The sequence below is a fragment of the Pleuronectes platessa genome, chromosome 23 (genome assembly GCF_947347685.1).
Source record: "Pleuronectes platessa chromosome 23, fPlePla1.1, whole genome shotgun sequence".
NCBI lineage: Eukaryota > Metazoa > Chordata > Actinopteri > Pleuronectiformes > Pleuronectidae > Pleuronectes > Pleuronectes platessa.
In genome coordinates this window covers 5,693,043-5,715,103 of record NC_070648.1, presented here as the reverse complement: position 1 = coordinate 5,715,103, position 22,061 = coordinate 5,693,043, and the positions used below count along the sequence as shown (strand labels likewise).

The window sequence follows — 22,061 nt, the reverse complement described above, 5'->3', positions numbered from 1 at the left end:
TATTAGCCTCTTTGATGACTCAATAAATTAACAAAAAGTAAATTAACTAACCTTTCGCATTACCAAAAGTTAACAATTAATACTGGGTCATATTTTTTAATACATTCTGTATTCTTACAGCTCTGTGGTTTGAGGCTTTTTTTATTGATAAAAAACTAATGGCAGCTTTGGGCCTTTTTATATTGTAATGGACAATTTTCACTATTTTTGACTTTTATAATTCTATGATCTGTTTGTTGTTTTATCGATCCTGAATCTTTAGTTGCAGCCCTGCCAATCATTGTTATTGAAGACTTTCAAATGATTGCAATATCGTTCTCATTTGTTTGCACATGTTGAATAAAGTTTACCTAATTTCAGTAAAAACCCTGCGACACTAACTGAAGTCTGCCTTCTCCAGGGGCCGGTGTTTTCCTGCTGGCGTCTGCCGAGAGCGAGCAGATCAGCTTTCTGTTCGACTGCATCGTCCGGGGCATCTCCCCCAACAGAGGCCCTTTTGGACTGCGGCCCGTTTTGCCAGGTCAGTACCAGAGATCTCTTAATGCTGCTTAACTGGAAGCGGGTGGAAACCCAGCGGCATGTGTGAGGTCTGCACGGACGGGGGCAAGTTCAGCTGCAAGTACCTTTTTATTTAAAGACAGAAGGTGGATCTCTGTGTGATCCTCTCAGTATTTGGATAATGAGCCGCCGCGTTGTTGCCAAGGAGTGCGAGCAAACACTTAAGTCAACACTCGACATTATTGTTGTAGCGAAGCGGGCCTGGCTCGCCTCCTGTGCTTTCAGGGATTTATTATAGCCGTGAGGTGTGATGCATGTGTTCCTGGAATCTGTCCATTTCTGGCAGAATGATTCAGAGAGCTGCTCCGTGGACGGAGGAGCTTTCATGTAACTGAATTATAACATACAGCTGTTTTTTTTATTTTGATTGGTTAATCCTCAGAAGCAGTTTTTTAATTTGAGTAGATGTAAAGATTAGGCTCATCTTAAATATCAAGAGGATAACTACTGTACTTACTGTGATTATGGAACCAAACTCGGTTGTCGCCTATGTATAGTTGAGGGTGTGATGCTGCTGGAGGAAGAGCTGAGATCAAAATAGCCATTATGTGTTTTTTCTACTGTTACAGCAGATTTGTCTGACAGGATTTCAACTAGTCTATTAAATAATATTAACATTTTGGAGCTAATATTTAAATAGCTTAAAGTTTAAGTTAAACCTTTTTTCTTAATGTTTACAAGGAAGAAACGATGAGAATAATAATAATAATCATGCAAACCCAATGAGTATCTGGTTCATTTCTAGGCTAAAAAAGTTTGAAGCTAATTATTGTTTCATTTAAATGGCAAAATAAATGATCCTCAACACTTTTGATAACCAACTTAATCACTGTGCCAAACTTTCTTTTGTTTGAACTGCTGATGAGCTTAAGAAGCAATTTTATTATGTTCTTTTAGACTTTTACTGTAAATTGTGATAAATAGACATTAATGTATAAATTATATATATTGTTGCTGACAAGGTCTGGGATACAAAGACTCGGGGGACAACTCAATGTATCTAATGTGTGTTTTACCAGCTCTGTTATTTTGCTAAACATTATCTGTTCTCCCGCTGCCCACGTGGTTTAGTAATATTAGATCGAGCAACAGAATGTGTCAACACCTTTCGGTTTTCCACTCTGGCTGTTAAAAAAAAAAAAAAATTCTCGCCCAGTCGGCAACATAACGGGAGCTGTGTGTGTGTGTGTGTGTGTGTGTGTGTGTGTGTGTGTGTGTGTGTGTGTGTGTGTGTGTGTGTGTGTGTGTGTGTGTGTGTGTGTGTGTGTGTGTGTGTGTGTGTGTGTGTGTGTGTGTGTGTCCCGATATTCAGATTTTCACACGCCCGATCGCAGGTTGAGCTCATGCTCCTAATAATGCTGCGCGTAGTAGAATAAATAGAGGGGAGGATGTCGGAGGAGTGGGGGGGGCAGCGAGGGGTTCAAAGTCGCAGTTCACATAAGCAAGAGCAGCCAAAGCCTCCTAATCACTCCGGGCATGTATGTAACCTCATCCTCAGGATTCCACCCCCCACCTCCCACCACCAACCCACCCTTCAATGCCTACCCGCACCCCCCACCCCTCTTCATCTTCCTCTGCAGACCATAATCGTGTCTGCACGCTGTCGTGCGTCCATCTTTCTGAACTCTGAACATCACTGAAATGTTGGAAATGAATGAAGAAGGTTTAAACTAAGATTTGACCTGAATAAACTCAGATTTTATGATACATTATCACATAAGAACTTTAATTTCTCTACTTAGTGTCTGTTTATTTACTTTTCCTTCATCATAAATAGCAGGACACTTTTTAAGCCCGTTCACAGCTCGGTGTCGTCTCTGCTACTAGAGCCGGGGGGGGGGGGGGGGGGGCGTTACTGGAGCTTAGGGGGGGATGAGCGAGCGGCAAAAATACAGCCGAGCGTGATTGGCTATGACACCTGTCAGTTGAGCAGGTATTACCCATGATGCATGCCGCTGTGATCCCTTGGGCTGTGCTGCATTCGGTCATAGCTGTTGGCTCGTCTCATGTTGGCGACGGCAGAGAAACCTGTTCAAACGGGGGGCAGGTGGAATATGTGGCCACAGGTTCGATGGTGATAATCTCTCAGGTTGTGGAAGATGTTATATTTCTACATTTTCAACATTTTAAGCAAAAGAAAATATAAATAAATGTCTTTAATATGTTTGCTGGAGTTCCACGTCTGTATTTACAATCTGGAACCACTCTTATTGTTTCTTGAGAAAACCCTTTGTGAGGTTCTCTTGTTTTCTGGAAGAGTGATATTCAGTCAACCAGCACCAAACAGTCCATGTGGTTCTTTCTTTATTCAGAACAAACAGTTTCTTGAACCATCTTTTCAATGTCCTGATACTTTTGATAATATGGTGCTGATCTGTCAAAAGATGAAGGATTTATAAGTTGTGAAATTTGTACTAAAATATAACTTTGCTGCTCAACATTCTTCATATTAAAGTAAGAGATGGACTGATCTTCTGGTAGTAGCCCTCTAAAAGGACACTTAGCCTAATATTACTACTTTATTCTCATTTCTTTCACATGATTCTCACTTTTTTTATAGAATTTTTTTCTCACACGTGACCCTAATACTCGGGTTGGGGTTGTAGGATTCTTGAGATGCATTGTTGCATAATTCATCTTGCAGTGGAGAATATGTGCATCTGAGACAAGACCTTCATCTCCTCGTCTTCAATGACGGGACTTCAAACGTATAAATTCATGGATACCAGCTGCAACACATCACATTCATATTTCAGACAGTGATAGATCTCTGAAGAAACAAATCGATCTGGCATCAGAGCTGACCTTGGCGCTCTGAGCTACATTAGATCCCCTCACATCACCAGCGGCAGCAGAGCACGTACCAGCAGAGCCATGTGGTCGCTCTATTAATAAACCCTGCTGTGTGGCAAGGTGCTCCCCTGTGTGACCCTTTCCTCTGACCGTCCGGTGTTCACCGCCACTTCAACCGTGTTTGTTGTTGTCGCGTTTGCTCTGGTCTCTGACATGTTGTTTTCATGACGCCACATGAAGATGAGTGAGACCCTTGTGTTTTTTAAAGTGTCCCCTCGTGTTTATCTGGAGTGAGTGTGGCTGTTGTGGCAGCTGTGTCCCCGCAGAACAAAACCCTCCTGATCCCCCCCCCGTCTCAGCGACAGCAGCAACACTCTAAATCTCATCAGTGCTCGGTTCCATTAGTTTTCCTCTCATGTTTGTGGGTGAACTTACGGAGTGTTTCTGATTCTCTCTCTGGATTCAGATACCAGTGGCAGTCAGACCAGCGTGGAGGAGAAGTTGAACCAGGACACTCAGGAGCTGGAGAAGCGACTGAGCATGCTCTCTCACAGGAGCAGCACAGGTAACACACATGTTGCTCACATGAAGTCCAGAAACTGTACGACCCTAAATGATCTAACATGACTTAATTTGTCAGATTTGATATTACTGTGGCGGAAGATAAACAATTTGATATGTAAAAATTTGATATGCATCACTGATGAAAACGTCATTATATTGTCGTCCTTCTCCGCAGCCTTGTCCACGTTCTGCCCGTCAGCTGGAGGAGACGACCGCAGCATATCCGGTTCCTCCGACACTTCTGACACCAGCCAATCGGACTGCAGCATCGGCAGCCGGCTGACCATTTGGACCGAGCCGATCTCTCCCCCGACGGAAAACGTCAGCCATGCTGCCCCCAAAGTGGCGCTGCAGAGCATGGAGAAGCTCTCAGTCAGCCAGGGGGCTGGAAGTCGGCCTCCAGCCAAACCCCCTCGGCAGCTCCAGGAAATCGGCCGTCAGAGTTCGTCTGACAGCGGTATCGCCACCGGCAGCCATTCCTCCTACTCTGGAAGTTTCTCCTCCTACACAGGCAGCCTGGACATCACCTCCGGGGAAGACTTTGGCTCTGTTTTCAATTTGCCTCCCCACTTGACTCAAGACCTGAGTCCCTGTTCTTGCCCCAGTGCCCCTGGACACGAGTACCAGGTACCGACGTCACTCAGGTACCTGCACGACTCCCCCAGGAATCTTCTACAGGAGGGAAACGTGGGCGCCAAAGACGAGGAACCCTCCACCCCAACTCAAGACTCTTCTGAAGAGCCGTCCCAGGGGGATAAAAGCAACGTCACGACTTGTGAGCGTGACTCGGAAACTACTGACAAACAATCGATGAGCCAACACTCACAGGACCCCTCAGAGGAGAGCAAGAACAAGATGGTGGCCTCCAGTGAACATCCGGACTCCTGCCACATCTGCAGCTCCGTCACATCTGTCTCCAAAACCATCGTGGCCATCTGCTCAGTGTGCGGTGGCTTTAAGGTAAGAGGGAAGAGATCTTATAGGGTTTGGACCAGGTTTCTGTTTATATGCTCATCAATTCTTGCTTTTAATAAATGATTTTTCTCCTCAACCTTTTGCCAGAAACATGGAGCATCAGTTTTATATAGAAAATATGGCTCTTCACGATTACCCTTTGGCAATAAATACAAGGATAAATACGAATAGCGTTTTTAATATGAACACATAATACACTCCATAAAGAACTGAGAATACCTATTGTCCATTCTAGAAAAATGTGGTCAAAAGAATCCGTCCCAAAAAAAGGGGTCCTCTCCGTTGTGTAACCTGCTGTCGTGCAGTAGCAGCTTGTGCGAGCCGGCCTTATCATCACTGTATCATCTGTTCCGTGGCTCGCTGGCGATATGACCTTTGCGGTATCGTGCCGGCTGACGGTGATGCCGCTCTGCGCCCGGTGTCACAACAGTCCCACAGCCCATCTGTCTTAGCGACTTAGCGTTTCAGCCGCCAACCCTGACAGCACAGGCAGACCTCTGAGTGACTTTCACTTTTTCTCTTCTTACGCCTTCTATTAACATGGAGAAGTCTCATATTCTTAAATATAAAGAATATGAGTCTGAAGTGAATATTACCGGAGTTTAATTGTTTTTTTAAAGCGAGATGCAACATGAGCTTCTGATCTGTAGCTTATCTTCTTCAGGTCTCAGTCTGAGTTGTGAGGTTAGTCGTCTTGTTCTCTGGGGTGATGGTGATTTTTCTTCTCAGAAGGATGGATGGAAATTAAGTTGTCACAGCAGCACTTGAATGATTAATTTATTATTTAAATAGCTTCACATTAATTCTGCCTTGTTGCTTCCATCGTCCTGTCTTAAAGTTGGAATAAGTAAATATGTTTAAAGATAAATTCGATTTTAGTGTAGACCAGGGGATTTTGAGATGTGCAGTTTTATATCTCAAAAGTTTGGTATGCTTTTATTTATTTTATTTTCACTGGAGCCTGTGGTGATGTATAGTTTCCATATGTTCAATTTCTTTGGAAAACCCCTGTTTTAAACACCCAGCTCTTTTCATTTCACTCTACTGAATACTTGCCTTGACCTCTACAGCTCCATCTGCTGGTGGTGCATCTAGTTCATCATGTAAACTTAGTACATTTCTGCAGGATCTGTTCTTTGTTGCTCTGCCAGTTCTGAGGAAACTAAATTAAACAGGAGGAGCTGATGGATCAGTGTGGGAGGGAACATCTCACCCGGAGCAACACCAATCCCCTCCCTGTGGTGTTTAAATGGCTCACAGTCAAAGGGCTACTTCAAAACTATAAATATTAAACCATAAACACATTTCAAAATGTATTTAGGAATGTATGATTATATTTATTGTAAATGATTTAGCTGTAACTGTCATCAGGCATCAATCAAAGCGGAACACTGGAATATGACATTTAATGGACGTGGTCACATGACAGTGGCGTAAAGGACGTTAATGATACCTCAGAAATAAAGCAGTCTCCTGTGGTGACCTGGTTTTTGAAGTATAGATTTGACAAAAATCTCAATTTTCTTATTAAAAGTCCAGCTAATAAGTAAAAGCCGTGAAGCCTGATAGATGTTATTTCTTTGTAATGAAGCTTCATTGTTGTTCAGAGTCTATTAAAACGCATCACTGAGCCACATCACTGCTCCGGATGACATGTTGCATCAACACAATGAATATTGGCCCTGATGTTTGTTATGAATCTGCTCTGAAATTCTCACTAGACTGTTTATTAATCCACAATCTGACAACGGGCCCCAACAAATGTATGATTCCTTCCTGATGCATTCATCTTAGCTCTGCAGTGCACGTGTGTTTAAACCTTTTATGAAATTGAAGCTACATATTTGCAACTCAATTTTTCTTTTTAGATTTATATCTTCAGGGGAACAAGTCGGCTCCTGGCTGAGACACGGATCAGAAAAAACACAAATGAGCACATTGGTGTCTTTTCATGGGATTATAGATAAATAAGGATCAGCCTTTTACTTTGATGCCTCATATTATTAAACACCAGACTCAGAAGTTTACTCACTGTTTGACACACAAAGCCTCATGGTAATCCAGTCATGACATCCTAAAGTCTCATTATCAAACCTTATTTAAAATAAACCGAATTGAGGTTTGATATTTAACCAGAAACCTTATTATAATTAAGAAGAAAACACCCAAAAAAACAATTAAATAGAACATGAATTTAAAAAGTTAAATTAAATGGACATCTTTTCTCTGTTTATTGTGAAAAATAAAAGTTTTCATGTCCAACACAAGCTGATGTGATGCGTCTGTGAAAGGCCTATAGATTGTTGAAGGCTCTAGTTTTTCATGAAGAATCTAATGAGTATGTTTTCTTGATCATTCCACAGGGGACACCGTGCATTCCGGCAAGTGGTTCAGTGACAGCTGCCGTAACAGGTAAGTGTAGCTGAACTGATCCTCTGCACGTTGCATGCATGAAATGATGTGATGCATGTTGTGGACGAACCGCAGCAGCCGCAGCTCTGGGACAGAAATCAAAGTGTTGTTGCCTCCAGAACATTATATTCTCAATCCAGCAGATCAAAGTGTTGACAAATCAGCGTGCAGAGCCGGCGCTGCCTCAGAACTCGGCATTACAGCCAAGGCGGATCAGGAGAAACAGCAAGTCTCCTCCGGCTCTGGAGGCTTCCTTGGGGCGAGCGAGGAGTCGCCACTGCCAATAAAAGGGAGAGAGAGGTTATCCAGTCTCCTGGCGGATCTGTTGGGCTTTCCAGGCATGGACCGGCAGCCAGAGGCAAAGATTCAGAAAACCAGACTGAACCTGTATGAATCGATGAGCCCTGCTTTTGGAAACGAGCTCAAACCGGCACCAAGTGGAAGCTGCACACAAGATCCACAGCAGAAAGCCCGAGACGTCATTTACGAGAACTGTCTGAAGTGTCGGAGCGAGCACTGCCACCCTCTTCCCCGAGTCGTCCCCGCTGACATGTTCCGCTTCAGGAGCGTCCCCACGTTCCCAAGCTCTCCCTCAGGGCCGCACCTGAGGAGAAGCCAGGAACAGGAAGCGGCTGCTGACGACACGGCGCTCCATCAAGGTCACGCTGATGGATCACGCAGCGTGGACGGGCTCTGTGATTATGAGGAGATGAATGGTCGCTCAGTGGCCACTGAAGGTAAGAGGCCTCTTTACCAGTTTCCTCTTCAGCTCATAACACAGCGTCTACGATTCCTCCGGCGTCGGTTTCCTCTTGGCTCCTTCTGAAGAGTCTCTTCTTTTCTTTTTTTTTTTTTTTTCTTCCTGATCTTGGTCATCAATAAAAACACTTTTCCCTCTTGTCTTCTCTTTTTAATAAACTGCTTGTGTCCTCGTTGTGGTTTCTTTTTGTGTTGTTGCTCTTTGGTGGATCTGAAACAAAGTTTAAGTTACTGCAAAGTTTATAAAATGATTAATGTGTATGAGCTTCGATATGAACTGACCGACTGATGGTGGATTTGTTTTTTTAGGATGACAAACTTTGTCACAACTTTCTAATAAGGCCCCTGTTATAAAGGGGTTTATAGGTTACAACTAATGATTAATAAATCATCAACTGAAGATGAACTAATTGCCCTTAATAGTTTTCAAATTCAAGCATTTAATGGATTTAAACACCATTATTACCACATTTTTCACAGTTGAAGTATTTATTAATGGCTTATAAATGATCTAGCATTTATAAATGATTAAAGATATTTCCCTTTGCCCGTCTGACACGTTTGTATCAAATGTTTATGAAAAAATTCCACTCAAAGGATGAAATGATGTAGTGATGACATTTTCCATCCTAAAGATCATTGATGCAACAAGTTTAAAGGCCATTATTTGCATCTGCCGACCAATCAAATTACAGCAAATATCTTTATGATTTGTAACGAGCTTTACTGAGCAGTAGTTCCACTTTTCTCATCCTCAGTGTGTCATTATAAAATCCAGCATCAGTTGGTTTATAATGTTGATGCCACTATACCTGACATAATAGACTATAACGTCTATTCTGATGTTTTAATCTATCATATAAAGACTTTTTAGAGATTACATATTATTGTGTTTAGATCAGGTGTTGGATCTCTGAGCATGAAAACTCTGCTGTGTCTGTTTGACATTAACCAGGAATCTCTTGCTTTCATTAACAAACTGGATTTTAAAAGCCACAACAGAATAGTTGTCGGTGTTTTACATATTTAAAACGCACTGTGTGTTTCTGTCCCACCAGACAAAAGGCTCAATAGCAGAGAGGAGCGACGCCGAGCTGATCCTGCTTATGCGATTATGGAGAATCGGGCGCCGGAGAGGAACTCAGAGGTACGCCAATCCCAAACTCTCTAATCCGCCTTGTGCTATCAACCGCTCACACATGTTGACCGGGTAACTCGTCGTGCTAGGAGCTCAGTTCAATCTATTTGGAGGGGGGGGGGGGGTGATATCACAGGGACACCAATTAATTGGGATTATAGAACAGGTTGTAAAGAAGCTTGATGTTGTTCACTGAGTGTTTCAGGTCTCAAAAGGTTTTGTCCAGTAGGGACAGATTGTAAGAATCTATGATGCATATCAGAATTATGAATATGGGCTTTACAGTTCTACAAGTTAAGTACAGAAGTGGTTCCACAAGGTTTAGTTTAGCATTTAGCTTTAATTTAAGTATCAAAATGTACATCTCTGTATAAAGGGGCAGCATCAGCAGGGACCTTAGACTTTATATAAAGATGGACGACATGACAGCTACCTAAGAATTAGGCCATATCATCTTGATCGCCCCCTGGTGGCTGGCTGCAGTACAGGCCATTAACCCCGCCTTCTCCATGTTCCATTTGTTATTGTGGTCACGGTTCCATCGAGGAATCCCTTTGTGTGTACAGCGACACCCATATGGCTCCATGGCTGTGCCTCCATATTGATGAGGTATTTCTTGTTTCTAAGTGCCAGGTTTATCCCGGAGCTCTGACTAAATCCTGAATATCAGTGTCCGTCTATTAATACTCCTGACGTGTCCTCTGAGCTGTCGAGGAGAAATTTCTCATCACTTGCTTATGTAACTAACTTACTCACTGCAAATTAAAATCAACTATGTTTTCGTGTTTCAGGCTGGGGAAAAGAAGTACGAGTTAATGGGCATCTGTGGTCAGCAGAGGTTCCATCAAGAGACGGAAGGTTAGTGACATTATAACATTAAACAACGTAACAAAGACTCTTTAGTTTTAAGTTTAATAAACAATCAGGTCAAAATGATTCAATTTTCTACTCAATGGACCATTTTAGTTTTTCCTGTAAGTGCTCTGGAGGCGTCAGAGAACAAACAGGAACCATTTACAGATTTAGAAGTTGATGGCTCACACACTTGAAACCAACACATCACCCGTTTGTGTATGAACCGATATGAAGGAATAAATAAAATGAGGCTCGTTAAATAGCAGATTGAGGAAGGAAGGTTACCCACACACACGCTATGTTTACGTGACCTAATCCAGGTTAATGGCCTGTGACACTCACAGGAAGTTATTTCCATGAAGTGGCTCCGTGTGTATATTGTAGACAGCTGCTGAGGTTCAGTTAAAATTAGTTTTAGTGTTTGTTAACAGAGCTTAGTTCTGGTTTAATGTTTATTGTAGAACTAAGCTGAGAGCAGTGTGTAGTAGTATTTTTGTGGTAATAAATTGATATTTGTGTGGTAATAAATAGATATTTTAAACTTGATGTGTTTTCAATAGTTGTGATAATGAAAGCAAGTCATTGTTGTTGGTAGAATCGATGCAGAGTCTGTTCTGAGGCAGAGGGAGATTTATCCTTTCAGACTTATTTATTAGGTTGGTGCTTCATTATGTCATTTTGAAGGTAAACTGGAAGTGACTTAGCTGTTTGCTTGATTTGTATGATCCATCAATTTATTACCTCGGCCTATTAAGTCATGTTTTTGATTGCATTTGTTAGAAGGATTATAAATACTCTGCTGATTTCCATGAAACTTAATGGATGTGGATCCAGGATTTTTATGCCTCCGCACCGGCCTTGATGGAATCTCCTCAAACTTGTTATAAATCATCCCTTGTATTCAAGGATGAACTGATTCGATCTTGGCTGTCAAAGGTCAAGGTCACAATGACCTTGTGTGTTGGCGTACAACCGCAGAGCAGTAGTTCTAGTTTCTTTCACTATTTTTCTCTCCTAACATTGAGAAATAGGAAGTTTTTCAACATGTTCCTTGATTTCTCCGAGGGGACGGATACTTTCGAGTGTGTGCAATTTGAATTTAAATGGTTCTGTAAGGGCCTAGGTGGAGGAGTGTGTATGATTGAGGCCATTCTTGTCAAACCATTATCTGCTTTCATATTCTCGTTGCTGTGTTTATATGAATTCTTTCAAGCGAGGAGATGTCACTTCAGGCCGAGGTCTTTTCTTACAGTGAAGAAAAGGTTGCTTCCTAGAAATCAGGTTCAAGATTTTATTAGATTTAACAGGTGGAATAATTTTTCAGTTCTTTGACTCGGAAATACTTAGAATCAAAGCACTGTGTTCGGTCTGTATAGAATATTATGATATATGTTAGAAAGAAGACAGCTGTTGCCCTGTACTGTTGTTCTTTAAATTCAAAGAGATAATCACATTTGAGAGTTGAAAAGATGAATCACATGCAGGAATCAGTCACATGTGTAATTTGTATTTCAATTTATGTAATTTAGAATAAAGGGCTCGGTTTGGCGATGTCTCCTTTTCACTGCGTCAAGCAGAACTCGCAGTGGAGTGAACTGTCATCTCTCCATAAACCCGATTTACGTAACAGCCAATTAAACGCAGATATGTGACAGAGCAGTGACGCGTGGAGGGATACCTGCGCTGATGTGAGGTGAGAGGACATTTGGCCACTTAAGCGTCGCACACACCCAGAAACATGCCCTCAGTCTAATGCACACCTGCTCGACAAAGTCCCAGCAGCTGTCACAACGTGGCACCAAACCCATCAGTCAGGTTCACGTAGCTGCACGCTCATCTCGGCCGCCATGTCCTGCCTGCCGTCACCTCGCCTCACCAGGCTGCTAATGGACGGGCACGTGCACGAGGCCAACTCCAGTGATTCAGGGGTTGTGAGGATGCAGGCGTGACGGCACCTGGAGCTGAAACTGAGTTGTGACGTTATATTTCATAATGTTTGCAGCTCAGAATGATGGTTTTATAACTTTGTAACACTGTACTCGTGGTGGTGCAAGTCTTAGCTCCTTAATGTTTCAGGTTCATTCACGTGGTGTTGGTATAATTGGGCAAATTCTCGTAAACGCCGTTGTTGAAGTCATCACATAAAAACCATCAACACAACTTTACAATCGGGTCTAGATAGTGGCTAATGTGAACTTGTCAAATGTTGGCAGCCAACACTTCGTACCCAATGCAGTCGTTTTTATGATTAACGTGTACATTTTGAATTATTCATATGCCTGACATATGTATGTATGTATGTAGCTAAAGCAACACAGGTGGAAAACAGCCTGGAGCAGGTCTCTCACCCTGAGGACACAGCTGACCCATGTTCCTCTTAAGAAGCAGTCGACTTCGGTGCTCACGCAGCTCGACCTCTAACGCCCCCCGGAGGCTTTTGCAGAGTATATAATAAAAAGCCTCGGAGCTGTGGGTAAAGCCCACGGTTGTAATGGCAGCCATTATAAAACACCCCACCTCGGCAGCGGCTGGCAGGATCAATTACGCATCAGGCGTCTGACGTAGTTAAAGGCTGCACCTGTGGAGACTCTGCTGGTGTCTAATTGCTTCTCGCTGATGTATGTGCGTCCCCAGGGTAATGGCCGCTGCTGCTGTTCACCAAGAGGCGAGCGCAGAAGAAACCTTTTGTCCCCAAATGTTGAAGATTATCACTCATTTGACCGGGCTGCAGCTGCAAAGATGCATCCAGGCTATAAAGTGTTTTCTGCTGTATTTTATAGTTTTACATTACAACTTTGACACAAGACTGTTTGTTCCATGTGGAATACATTTCCTTTTTATTAACTGTAGAGGTGTTAATATCCTTTTGTCTTTTAGAGTTGAGCTCATCAGTGTTCCTCGCTCTGACCGTCCTCAGCTGAACGTCTCTCTCTTTGCTGTAGGGATCCTTTAGAAATCATTTCTTTATGATCTAGATATTCTCTTTGATCCTCAACCGTCAATTCCTCGGTTAAAGCCCTGACCCGGCTCCTCACATCAGCTCTGTGTTGTTCTTCTGTATGTCAGGTTCGCTTTGTGCCGGAGCTCGACAGGAGAATATCCTGCTTACGTAGAGTGGGGCCGTCACTTTTAACCAGAAATCTGAAAGGACACACAATCCGTTCGAATGAGCCCCTCCATGCACGCCATCTCATCTGTGTTGGCATATTCTTACGATGTTGTTGACTCGAGGTTTCTCCGGTCGCCCGTAGAGGCATCGCCGCCTCACGTTTGTTGCTGGCAATTCGTTGTTGTTGTTTACTTTGCCATTTACCCAGAATGCTTCAAAGACTCTCAGAGGGAGGGCTTTGCTAGCTGCTAACCATTTTTATAGCAAACATGTCATTACTAGCGTGAGAGGTTAATGTTTCATTCCATAGGTCAACCTGAGAGGGAGCGCCCTCTGCTGGGTCACACTAATTTAAACGCTCTGTTTAAATTGGTCAACTGTTTATTTTGAATCTGAACAGGTCGTACAATAAGTTTCCCCACGAATAGATGTTTGTATTTGTTCTAAATCAGCCCTAGTACACTGGTGATAGGTTTTTGAATATTTTATTATTCCTAAAATGTGATGATTATGTCGGGTTTTAGTTTGTGCATTCGTAAACTTAGAGATGAAGCTGAATGGGAAGCAGAAGGATCATTAAAGGAGCTTGTTGCTGCTCTATCAGATCTGTTTGTCAATTTAAAACTCTTCTGATGTCGGTAAAAGTCCAAACGAGGCCTAAACTTAATGAACACGTTTATTCTCACCAAATGTGAAAGTTATCTTTTTTAGCAGCGTGACCACCGCACCTTAATATTTAATATCTGCTCTACACAGGCTTTAATCGTTGATCGTTTTTTTAATCCAAACAAAGCGTGTTAATTAATTTGTCTCACATCGATAATAAACACTCGTATCAATGCTCTGCAGAGACGGAGTTGATCTTCTCACATCTTTTCATTAGTCACAGAAGAATTCACATATTTCCTCGAATGTACTTTCTTGTTATTGAAGCTTGTAGATGTCTTTGCTGAGGCATAAAAAAAAAAACACATGAGAAGACGCATGGTCGAACTCAAACATATTTCATTCTGCATCAATAAGAAATTGAGCCGAGCGGCGGTGAACTCCACTGTGCCTCTTTATCTCAGCTGCCTTTTGGCTTTATGACAGCTGAAGCCGACCGGGGCTTCCTGGTGTCACTGGAAACCATTTATCAAGCCGTATAAATTACACAGCAAATTCACTGCAGGCACCGGTGGAGCTATAATTTGTGTGTTTGACAGGAAGAGCGATGGTGGAAGGCAACAATTTTTCTGTTGGTTCTACTCGACACCTTTTTCTGCGGACTGCACTCCTTGATCAGTCTAGACGTCGGACTTGTTTGGCATCGGTTTACTGTCGAACCTGTTTTTAGTACATTCTGCACTAATGCATAAAGCTTTTAGTGTCGTTTTACAGATTTTAAACAGGGATTTGAGTTTGTAGTGTTGCAAATTATGGAAAAATTTAAGCACTTATTTGAATTGTTGTAGTTAGAGTTTGATTTTCCTTTCCTAACTCCTTATGGCTTCTCCTTCACATCTTTCCTTGACCTTGTGAGGTTTTCCATCGGGGTCAGTAAAGTAGATTTTTTTCAACGTTGAGGTCATTGCCACACAAATTGTCATTTTTATATTATGTTCACAAGAATGGGACGGACAATCAGAAACCTTGATGCCACTGACTGTCATCGTGACAGAGAAGTAACAGTTTATTGAACCAGGTTGTTTGCTGAAGGTCTGAACATTACATCGGGACAGAATGCTGTAAGAAAATAGATAATGGAAATGGAGCTCTGCTCACAGTTTACAGCAGCATGAATCAAATAACTCTATGGATTAATCAAAAGGGCAGTAAGTTAGCGTTTCACTGCCCCACAGCACAAAATGACTATGATGTATCTCATAATTTATCTTTGGGGCCGATTGGCTAATTATACATAATGAGCCTCGGGGGCAATTCAGTGGGAAACACAGTGTTCCAGTGTTACTGCTGATGTCTGCTGTGTGTGTTTGAATGACTCTAATTAACATATGAGCCTCAAGAGCTGCTCAGCCTGGAGGGGAAGTCATCCAGCTTTGATTATGGTTATAACATGAGCCTTATTGTTTCATTATGTTTTAATTAATGTCATCATGACTGTTTCATAGAAATGAGCAAAATCACAAAGGCTGATTTTTTTACATTGTACTTCTCTGAGTACAAGTAATCAGATGATCTGATTTTAACTTTTAATTTGAAGGTTTGATAAGAATCCCTGTGAACTCAAACAATAGGTTTTTAACAATGAAATCACAGCTTGAATCTCTTTCTATGGCTTATAACAGCTTCAGTTTCATACTTAAGGTTAAAATACAATTATTTACTCACATTACCATCTTTTACATTTTGAATAACCTAAACCACATTATCCTTTATACAAACATCTCATATTTACTAGAGCAAAACTAAGACAATAAACTGGTAGCATCCTAATGAATAATTACAATTTAATTGTTAACTACTGGTACCAGAAAAGATCTTTTAATCTTGTCTCACTTGTGATGTAGTTCCTTAATAAAACGTGGCAGTGTCAGGATGCTACAAATGATAACGACTCTCTCAGCACTTAATCCTCCATATAGTTCTTTTATGGTAATGCTGCGCGGTTAATAGACCCCGGTGTGGGCTGCTCCATCTCGGCCCCTTCACCCGTCTCCTGTCAGCCGGCTGGAAAGGATGTGTCCCACGTCCTTCACCTGTGAGACAAACAAAGTTTTAATGCCTTACAATGAGCCTATTGCAAAACTCTGCCGGTTAACCCTTCCCCTTATATACATTAAAACCAGGGGGCGACAATAGAGTCTAATGTATTATGACTTTTTAAACTTCACGAGTTAATAATGTCAGGAGGCTGCATTTTCAATTTGATTGTTGTATGTGATTATTTTCTGTTGCATTCCAAATGAATCAATCATCTGAATCCACCATGGAGGGAAAAGTCGTCTGAATGCATTGTTTAAAGCATTTTCATTGTTTTTTTGGCACAGTGTTTGTTTTCCCCCCGGAGACACTCCTCCCCGAGCGGCCCTGCAGTGAAGGTGTGACCTATGTGAATATTCCCGTTAGTCCCACATCGAAGAAGCAACTCAACTACATGGAGCTGGAGCTGCAGGAGCCAGGGCCCGGCTCCCGAGGGCCCGTCACACATCTACCAGCTCAGAGTGAGTCTGATCTCCATCACGTTCGATCTTTAAAACGATCTGCTCCAGGTCAGTGTAGGACAGTCAGGGAGGCAAACACCACCACACATTGGAACTAAAGTTGCTAGCAGCTAACATAATGTGCTTATGTCTTTATGAATGGTTGATAATTTGGTGTCAGTTCATTTCAACCTGTTAATTAGAGCACTTCATTACAAGGTGATCTTTAAAGTTAACATTCTTCTGAAAATGTTAAATTGTAAGTAAAACAACTTTAGCTTTTTGAACCAGTAAATTCTCTATATCATGCAGACAGATATGAAAGAGCCAATTTTAGATAAACCAGGATATCGATCCTCTAGAAACACGATTGTCGTGTAATTCCACTTTGCTCCGTCACGAGTTCCAGAAATAGCTCGTACATAAACACAGCTGAGTTTTTGTCATCGGAGACTCGACAAAGAGCTGTAATTGACAGACAAGTTGTCCATTAGCGTGCGTTCCCTCAGGAATACGAGGAGCTCCGACATGAGAGAGGTTAACATGTGACGTCAGAGATACAGTTTTGTGTCACCTGGGAGGGGGGGGTCCACAGGGCATTCAGATGGCAGCTGTGGCTCCAATGGGATGCTTCTTAAAAAGGGACTGATAATGTCTTGTAACTGTAAAAGACGTAATTCAAGCAGGAGGCCACAATGTAATGATGTGAATTGATTGATATTCACACGCCGCTGAGATTAAAGCCCTGACGTCTTTCCTATTTGAATTTCACACAAGGAAAGCCACTGAATTATGGTAATGCTCGCGATGTGCGTATGGAAGACAAGAGCATGAGCGGAGTCTTAAAGGCTTCGGTTGACTCATTTGCATATTCTGATTTGCTTGGTGACGCCCGCTCGCGTATTTCAAGCAATCATGTTGGCAGCGAGGGGCAGAGATCCTCTTCCCCCTGAACCCCCCGTCAAACTGTTTGGAAATTTGTCAGTTTTCAAAATTCTGGACTTTTCAGAAGAGGATTCAGCAACGTCACTGTCGTTTTATTTTCTTAATCACATTAGTAAAACAGCAGAGTGACGTGAGCCGTCGTTTTGCATAAACCAGGACTAGTCGTCGATTTGAGATGTTACAGTAAAGGTGCATCTCGTATAAAACAACATCTCAGCCCAAAGAGCGAACTCGGCTGGTGTTTAAGAAAATAAAAGAACAGTGACATTACTGAGATCCTGAGTTTTGAGACTGGAGCCAGTAAATTAAAGGATTCAGTGACATCTAGTGGTGAGTTAAACCAGTACCTCTAATTAGAACCTGTTGTATGTCCAGCAACCAAGAAATAATCTCGCAATTGACTGTATTTAGAGGTGCTATTCTGAATTCATTACTTTGACACAGAGCTAATCAGTGGCTAGGGTTAGCTTAGCATCAAAATTGTTTAATATTTAAGACAGGAAATAATTGCATTTTGCTGAACGAAACTTTTTAATGGAAAAAATGATCAGTCAACTATCTGCAGCCAATAGACCAAGCTGAACTCCAGCGATGGATATTGAATTAAACATCTTTGTGTCTGGACAGGGAAGAGCTCCACCAAGTACGCACACATTGACATCACTGCCACGGAGACGGCCCACAAGGTGGGAACGCAGCACGCTCTGGGTCGGCAGGAGGGCCTGCACACTCTGGAGCTGAGAAGGAAAGGGACGCCACATTGACTCCTTCACCGCTGAGCTGTTGATCCCAGCAGGACCTTTCTGCCAGAGAACGGCTCACCACGTCGAATTATTCAAGAAGTGTGACTCTGAGGGTTTTTATGTTCGGTCTTCACTGTTCAATCCGAAGATCCTGAGAATTAACTGGAGTCAAATCGAGTGGAAATAGCAGAGGAAGCAATCCAGCACATTTTTTGGGGGTAGTTGCTTCAAATGCCATCTGTACAATTTCTTCTGTATTCACAAGGCGATAGAAAGATGGAGCCTGCTCTGAAAGGGCTGACACAGGAGCAACGTTTCAATCCCGGTCTCCCTCGGGGACTCGGACATCTCATTAAGTGGCATTATGTCAGCGCCAGAGCCTCGGGCAAACTTGGAAGGAGTGCGAGTCCTGAGCTGAGTCACCGGCCCTGATAAACCCCCCCTGAGGCCTTTCACAGTGTCCTCAGACCATCACCAATAACACACAGTACGCTGTTCTTCTTCTTGTTTGGGAGAACAAGGGAAGCTGGTGGCAGCAGAGATGTTTGTCTCATTAGGAGTTCACGCTCACCTATTCCTCAGTAATAACCCAGTCTTACTCAGAAAGCTGCACATTCAGTCTAGTTCACAAAGATTAAAGTTAGACCCGGCTAATTACCGGCTCTGCCTAACTTCCATGTTCTTTTTTGCCAGAGTGTAACGAATGGATTTGTTTTTACCACATGAACAGAATATCAATGCTGCTACTGAGCTTTTTTCTGCCTTCAGTGCATATTGACTCATTTCTAGACTCAGAATTACTGTGGGAAAAAAAGTCTTCATAAATAATGAAAGCCTAGCGGATGGGGATGTCTCTCGAAATTTGAAATTACTCAAAAAACGACTGTTTGCCACTTTTGCTTATCGTGTTTCTAAACTATGCAGTTAACATTTTTTTATAACGATTTTACTGGGGTTAAAATATCATCCTTTTTAATAATATTCCTTTTTTTCCTGTGCACCGAGGAATTTTCAAATGAAATTTCATTAATGAAGACGTAATTTGGTTTGGTTGTTTTTCTCTCCTAATCTATTTTGACATTTGTAAATATGTTATTTCTATTTAGCTGATTTAGATTGTACATTGCGAAATATACATAAGACAATGTATGTACAGTAAAGATGTAAGGCGATATTTTTTTCCTGTAAATTATTTGTAACTTTAACTACCGCTTGGATGTGTGTTCAGTTGTAAACCAGTATAAGGTACCAAATAAAAGGATATTTACAAATATTTTTGGGGTTTTCATTTAAGACTATGATGGTTATTTGACATGAGTGAACATTAAGGCAATGGAACCTGTTCTTATCAATGGCATTTATGTATATTAAAAAGCTACTATTTAAACCTCAAAGTAAAACGATGAATAAAAGGATTTCAATTACCAATTAAGAGCCAGTTCACATTTTGTAATCATTAATTGATGGGTGTACGTGTTATTAGACTCCCTCTGGTGGCCATTATAGACATCTGCATGTGTTGACCAACGTTATTTTAAAAAAACAGATGAACTCTAAATCTAAGTTAGCTTCTATTTTGTCATTTGGATGTTATACTAAATACTAAGTGATTGAAACTGAAACGAAAGCCTCATCAGCCTAATTCAGATTTACTTGACGACCCTTACCTGTCATGGGGCTTTCTTCTTCTTGTCCCATTGTTGAACACAGGAGGTAACAAACACCTGTGGATCAAAACACAAATATGACCTTTGTTAAGCTTGTAGTTGTTGAGCCAGTGACTGATAAAACTAGAAGAACACTCAGTATACCTCGAACCAAGACTCAAGCCCTATCACGCCGTGTTAACGAGAGTGGGAGAGAACATTTCGTGAAAATCGGGTAAGCAGTTTTAGTGCATTCCTGCTAACAAGCAAACTAATGCTGATGAAAGCACAGCCATCTTGGCAGAGGTAATAATTTGTGTAGTGCCTCAGCTACAGAGCCAGTGGACATTTGGTTTGTGTGCAGAGTCAAGGCATCTTTCCAGGGAATGGTCTCCACCAGTCATGTCAGAGCTCTGGAAGACAACAAGTAGAATTTGCATGTTCATTTCCAGCCAGTTATAAAAGTCCAAATCAAAAGCTTCCTCGCATGGGGACTATTAATAGGAATTGTTCCTCTCCGGCACATTTCCAAGATGGTGAAGTCTGGTCTGCCAGCTCCTAGAGGGACACGATGCGCGTTGACTCGTCACACAGTCACTTGCACTGTGGACATTAACTTCACTGACCTGGAACAAAAGCACACGGTGCAGCCAAGTGTTTCTTGGAAACTGATTTACTCATTAAATTCAGTCGGACAGCGCAGAAGTAAAGCATAATTGGCTGTCTCCGCGGTCAAATATTGATATAATAAATAAATTAGGATAATGTCATAGAGAAGCTGGTGGCGGTCTTTTTAATGAACTATGCAAAGCCGCAGACAGCTTGTAAGTGATTGCTCTGCCCCTTTTCAATGAGAGAAACAGCAGGTCAGTTTTAATCATGACACAGATCTGTCTCAGGGAGAATCACAGTGCTGGACAGATCTTGAGTTTAACTAACTTGAGACAAAACACTCACTGAAGACAAGAGAACCAAGATCTGTTTACATCTCAGGAGGAAAGATGGCTTAGCATTGATAGGGAGCTGCTCTCAGCTATGTAATAATAATAATAATAATACCATTGACATACTTCAGCTTTGAAAGGAAAATAACTAGATTTCTCTCTTGGACTTCAGGTTTAGTTTTTCACTTCTTGAGACCGACTAACCAGGACCCTGAATTTCTCTAAAGGACTCAAAACTTATCTAGGAACAGAACGTTACAGAAGCAAGAACAAGTCTATTGATAAATTATAAACAACCATAATATATTGGATACAATACACAGGCCTTGAGATGTTCAGGGCGCAGGTTGACAGTGTACGTGAAGCTGAGGACTTCAACAGGCAGTGGAGACTTTTAAAGAAACAACCTTGAATCCAGTCGATGAAGCCGGACAATGTTGTTTTGTCGACTTAATTGAAGATCAGATCACATATTGTGACACATTAATGTGGAACACCAGGTGATTTCAAAGGGTTCACACTTTCCCATGCCTCTGCACATCGGGGGCACAGAACAGAGGCTGTAACTGCTGTGGGGAAACGCTCAGGATCAGTGACTTCTGTTCTCTGCACTGGTTTAATTATCTGTTCTAAGAAAATTACATCTGCTAAATAAGTAATTGCTATTTTGCAAATCAAACTGTCTGCTTTGCTTTGTCAGCCTCATAAATACTTGTCAGAGGAACAAATTCAAACGTGTTCAATTATTCATGGAGGGTCAATCCCCCCCCCTCTACTTTTTGCTACTTCATCTGTGACCTTGTTGCTCCTTTCTTGCGACTGAGAAATCGAGACAAAATTTCATAAATTATTCAAGGAGGATTATTTTCAGGCAGCAGCACTTCGGGGGCGAGAGAATCCTGTCACAAAGTGCATTCATAATTTTTCAACAACATTAAAATGCATCGTTGTTTTGTTCAGATAAAAGTCGTTCTCGAGCCTCGGTGGCTGCGTCGCCCCGAGTGCCTCTGAAGTCAAGTGACCGCAACTTGACCCTCTTTCTACACTCCTGTAATAAACCCTGTTTTATTCACAGGACATTAAATCAGACGCCTGTTTTTGTAGAACGGGGGGGGGGGGGGGGAGCTCAGTCGCTACATAAGCACACTCCTCTTTCCTTGTTGATAAAGCCAATGAAACGACAATTCTTCAGACCAGAGAACTAGAAATTCCTCAAGTTAAATCCATTTACGGGAAAACGTACCTGTCAGAACCTTTAAATTCATTAAGGGCTTTGCTGGGGAACATAAAGCAGCACTAACTTTATAATAACAATGGATGAAATTACAGCGCTTGATGTGAAAGGGGTCAATTGTCCCTAGAGACGGCCGTTCTCCTCAACTCTGGTAATTATATTAACGTCTATGGGCTCATTGTTTTGGTAATTCCATTGTTTTCGGTTGCGGCAGGAAGTTATCGCTACCACAGAAACACTGGT

General features: G+C 42.0%; 1 protein-coding gene across 1 annotated transcript in view; it reads left to right on the top strand.

The window, feature by feature from the left end:
* Positions 1-19,251, top strand: part of LOC128430264 (protein Dok-7) — a 29,424-nt gene extending 10,173 nt beyond the window's left edge. The window contains exons 5-13 of the mRNA XM_053416295.1: positions 401-520; positions 3,818-3,916; positions 4,091-4,875; positions 7,254-7,302; positions 7,446-8,039; positions 9,120-9,208; positions 9,991-10,057; positions 16,154-16,327; positions 17,879-19,251. Coding sequence (XP_053272270.1) covers positions 401-520; positions 3,818-3,916; positions 4,091-4,875; positions 7,254-7,302; positions 7,446-8,039; positions 9,120-9,208; positions 9,991-10,057; positions 16,154-16,327; positions 17,879-18,015 — 2,114 coding nt within the window. The 3' untranslated portion in view covers positions 18,016-19,251. The remainder of the gene's footprint in view (positions 1-400; positions 521-3,817; positions 3,917-4,090; positions 4,876-7,253; positions 7,303-7,445; positions 8,040-9,119; positions 9,209-9,990; positions 10,058-16,153; positions 16,328-17,878) is intronic.
* The last annotated feature ends 2,810 nt before the right edge of the window (positions 19,252-22,061 follow it).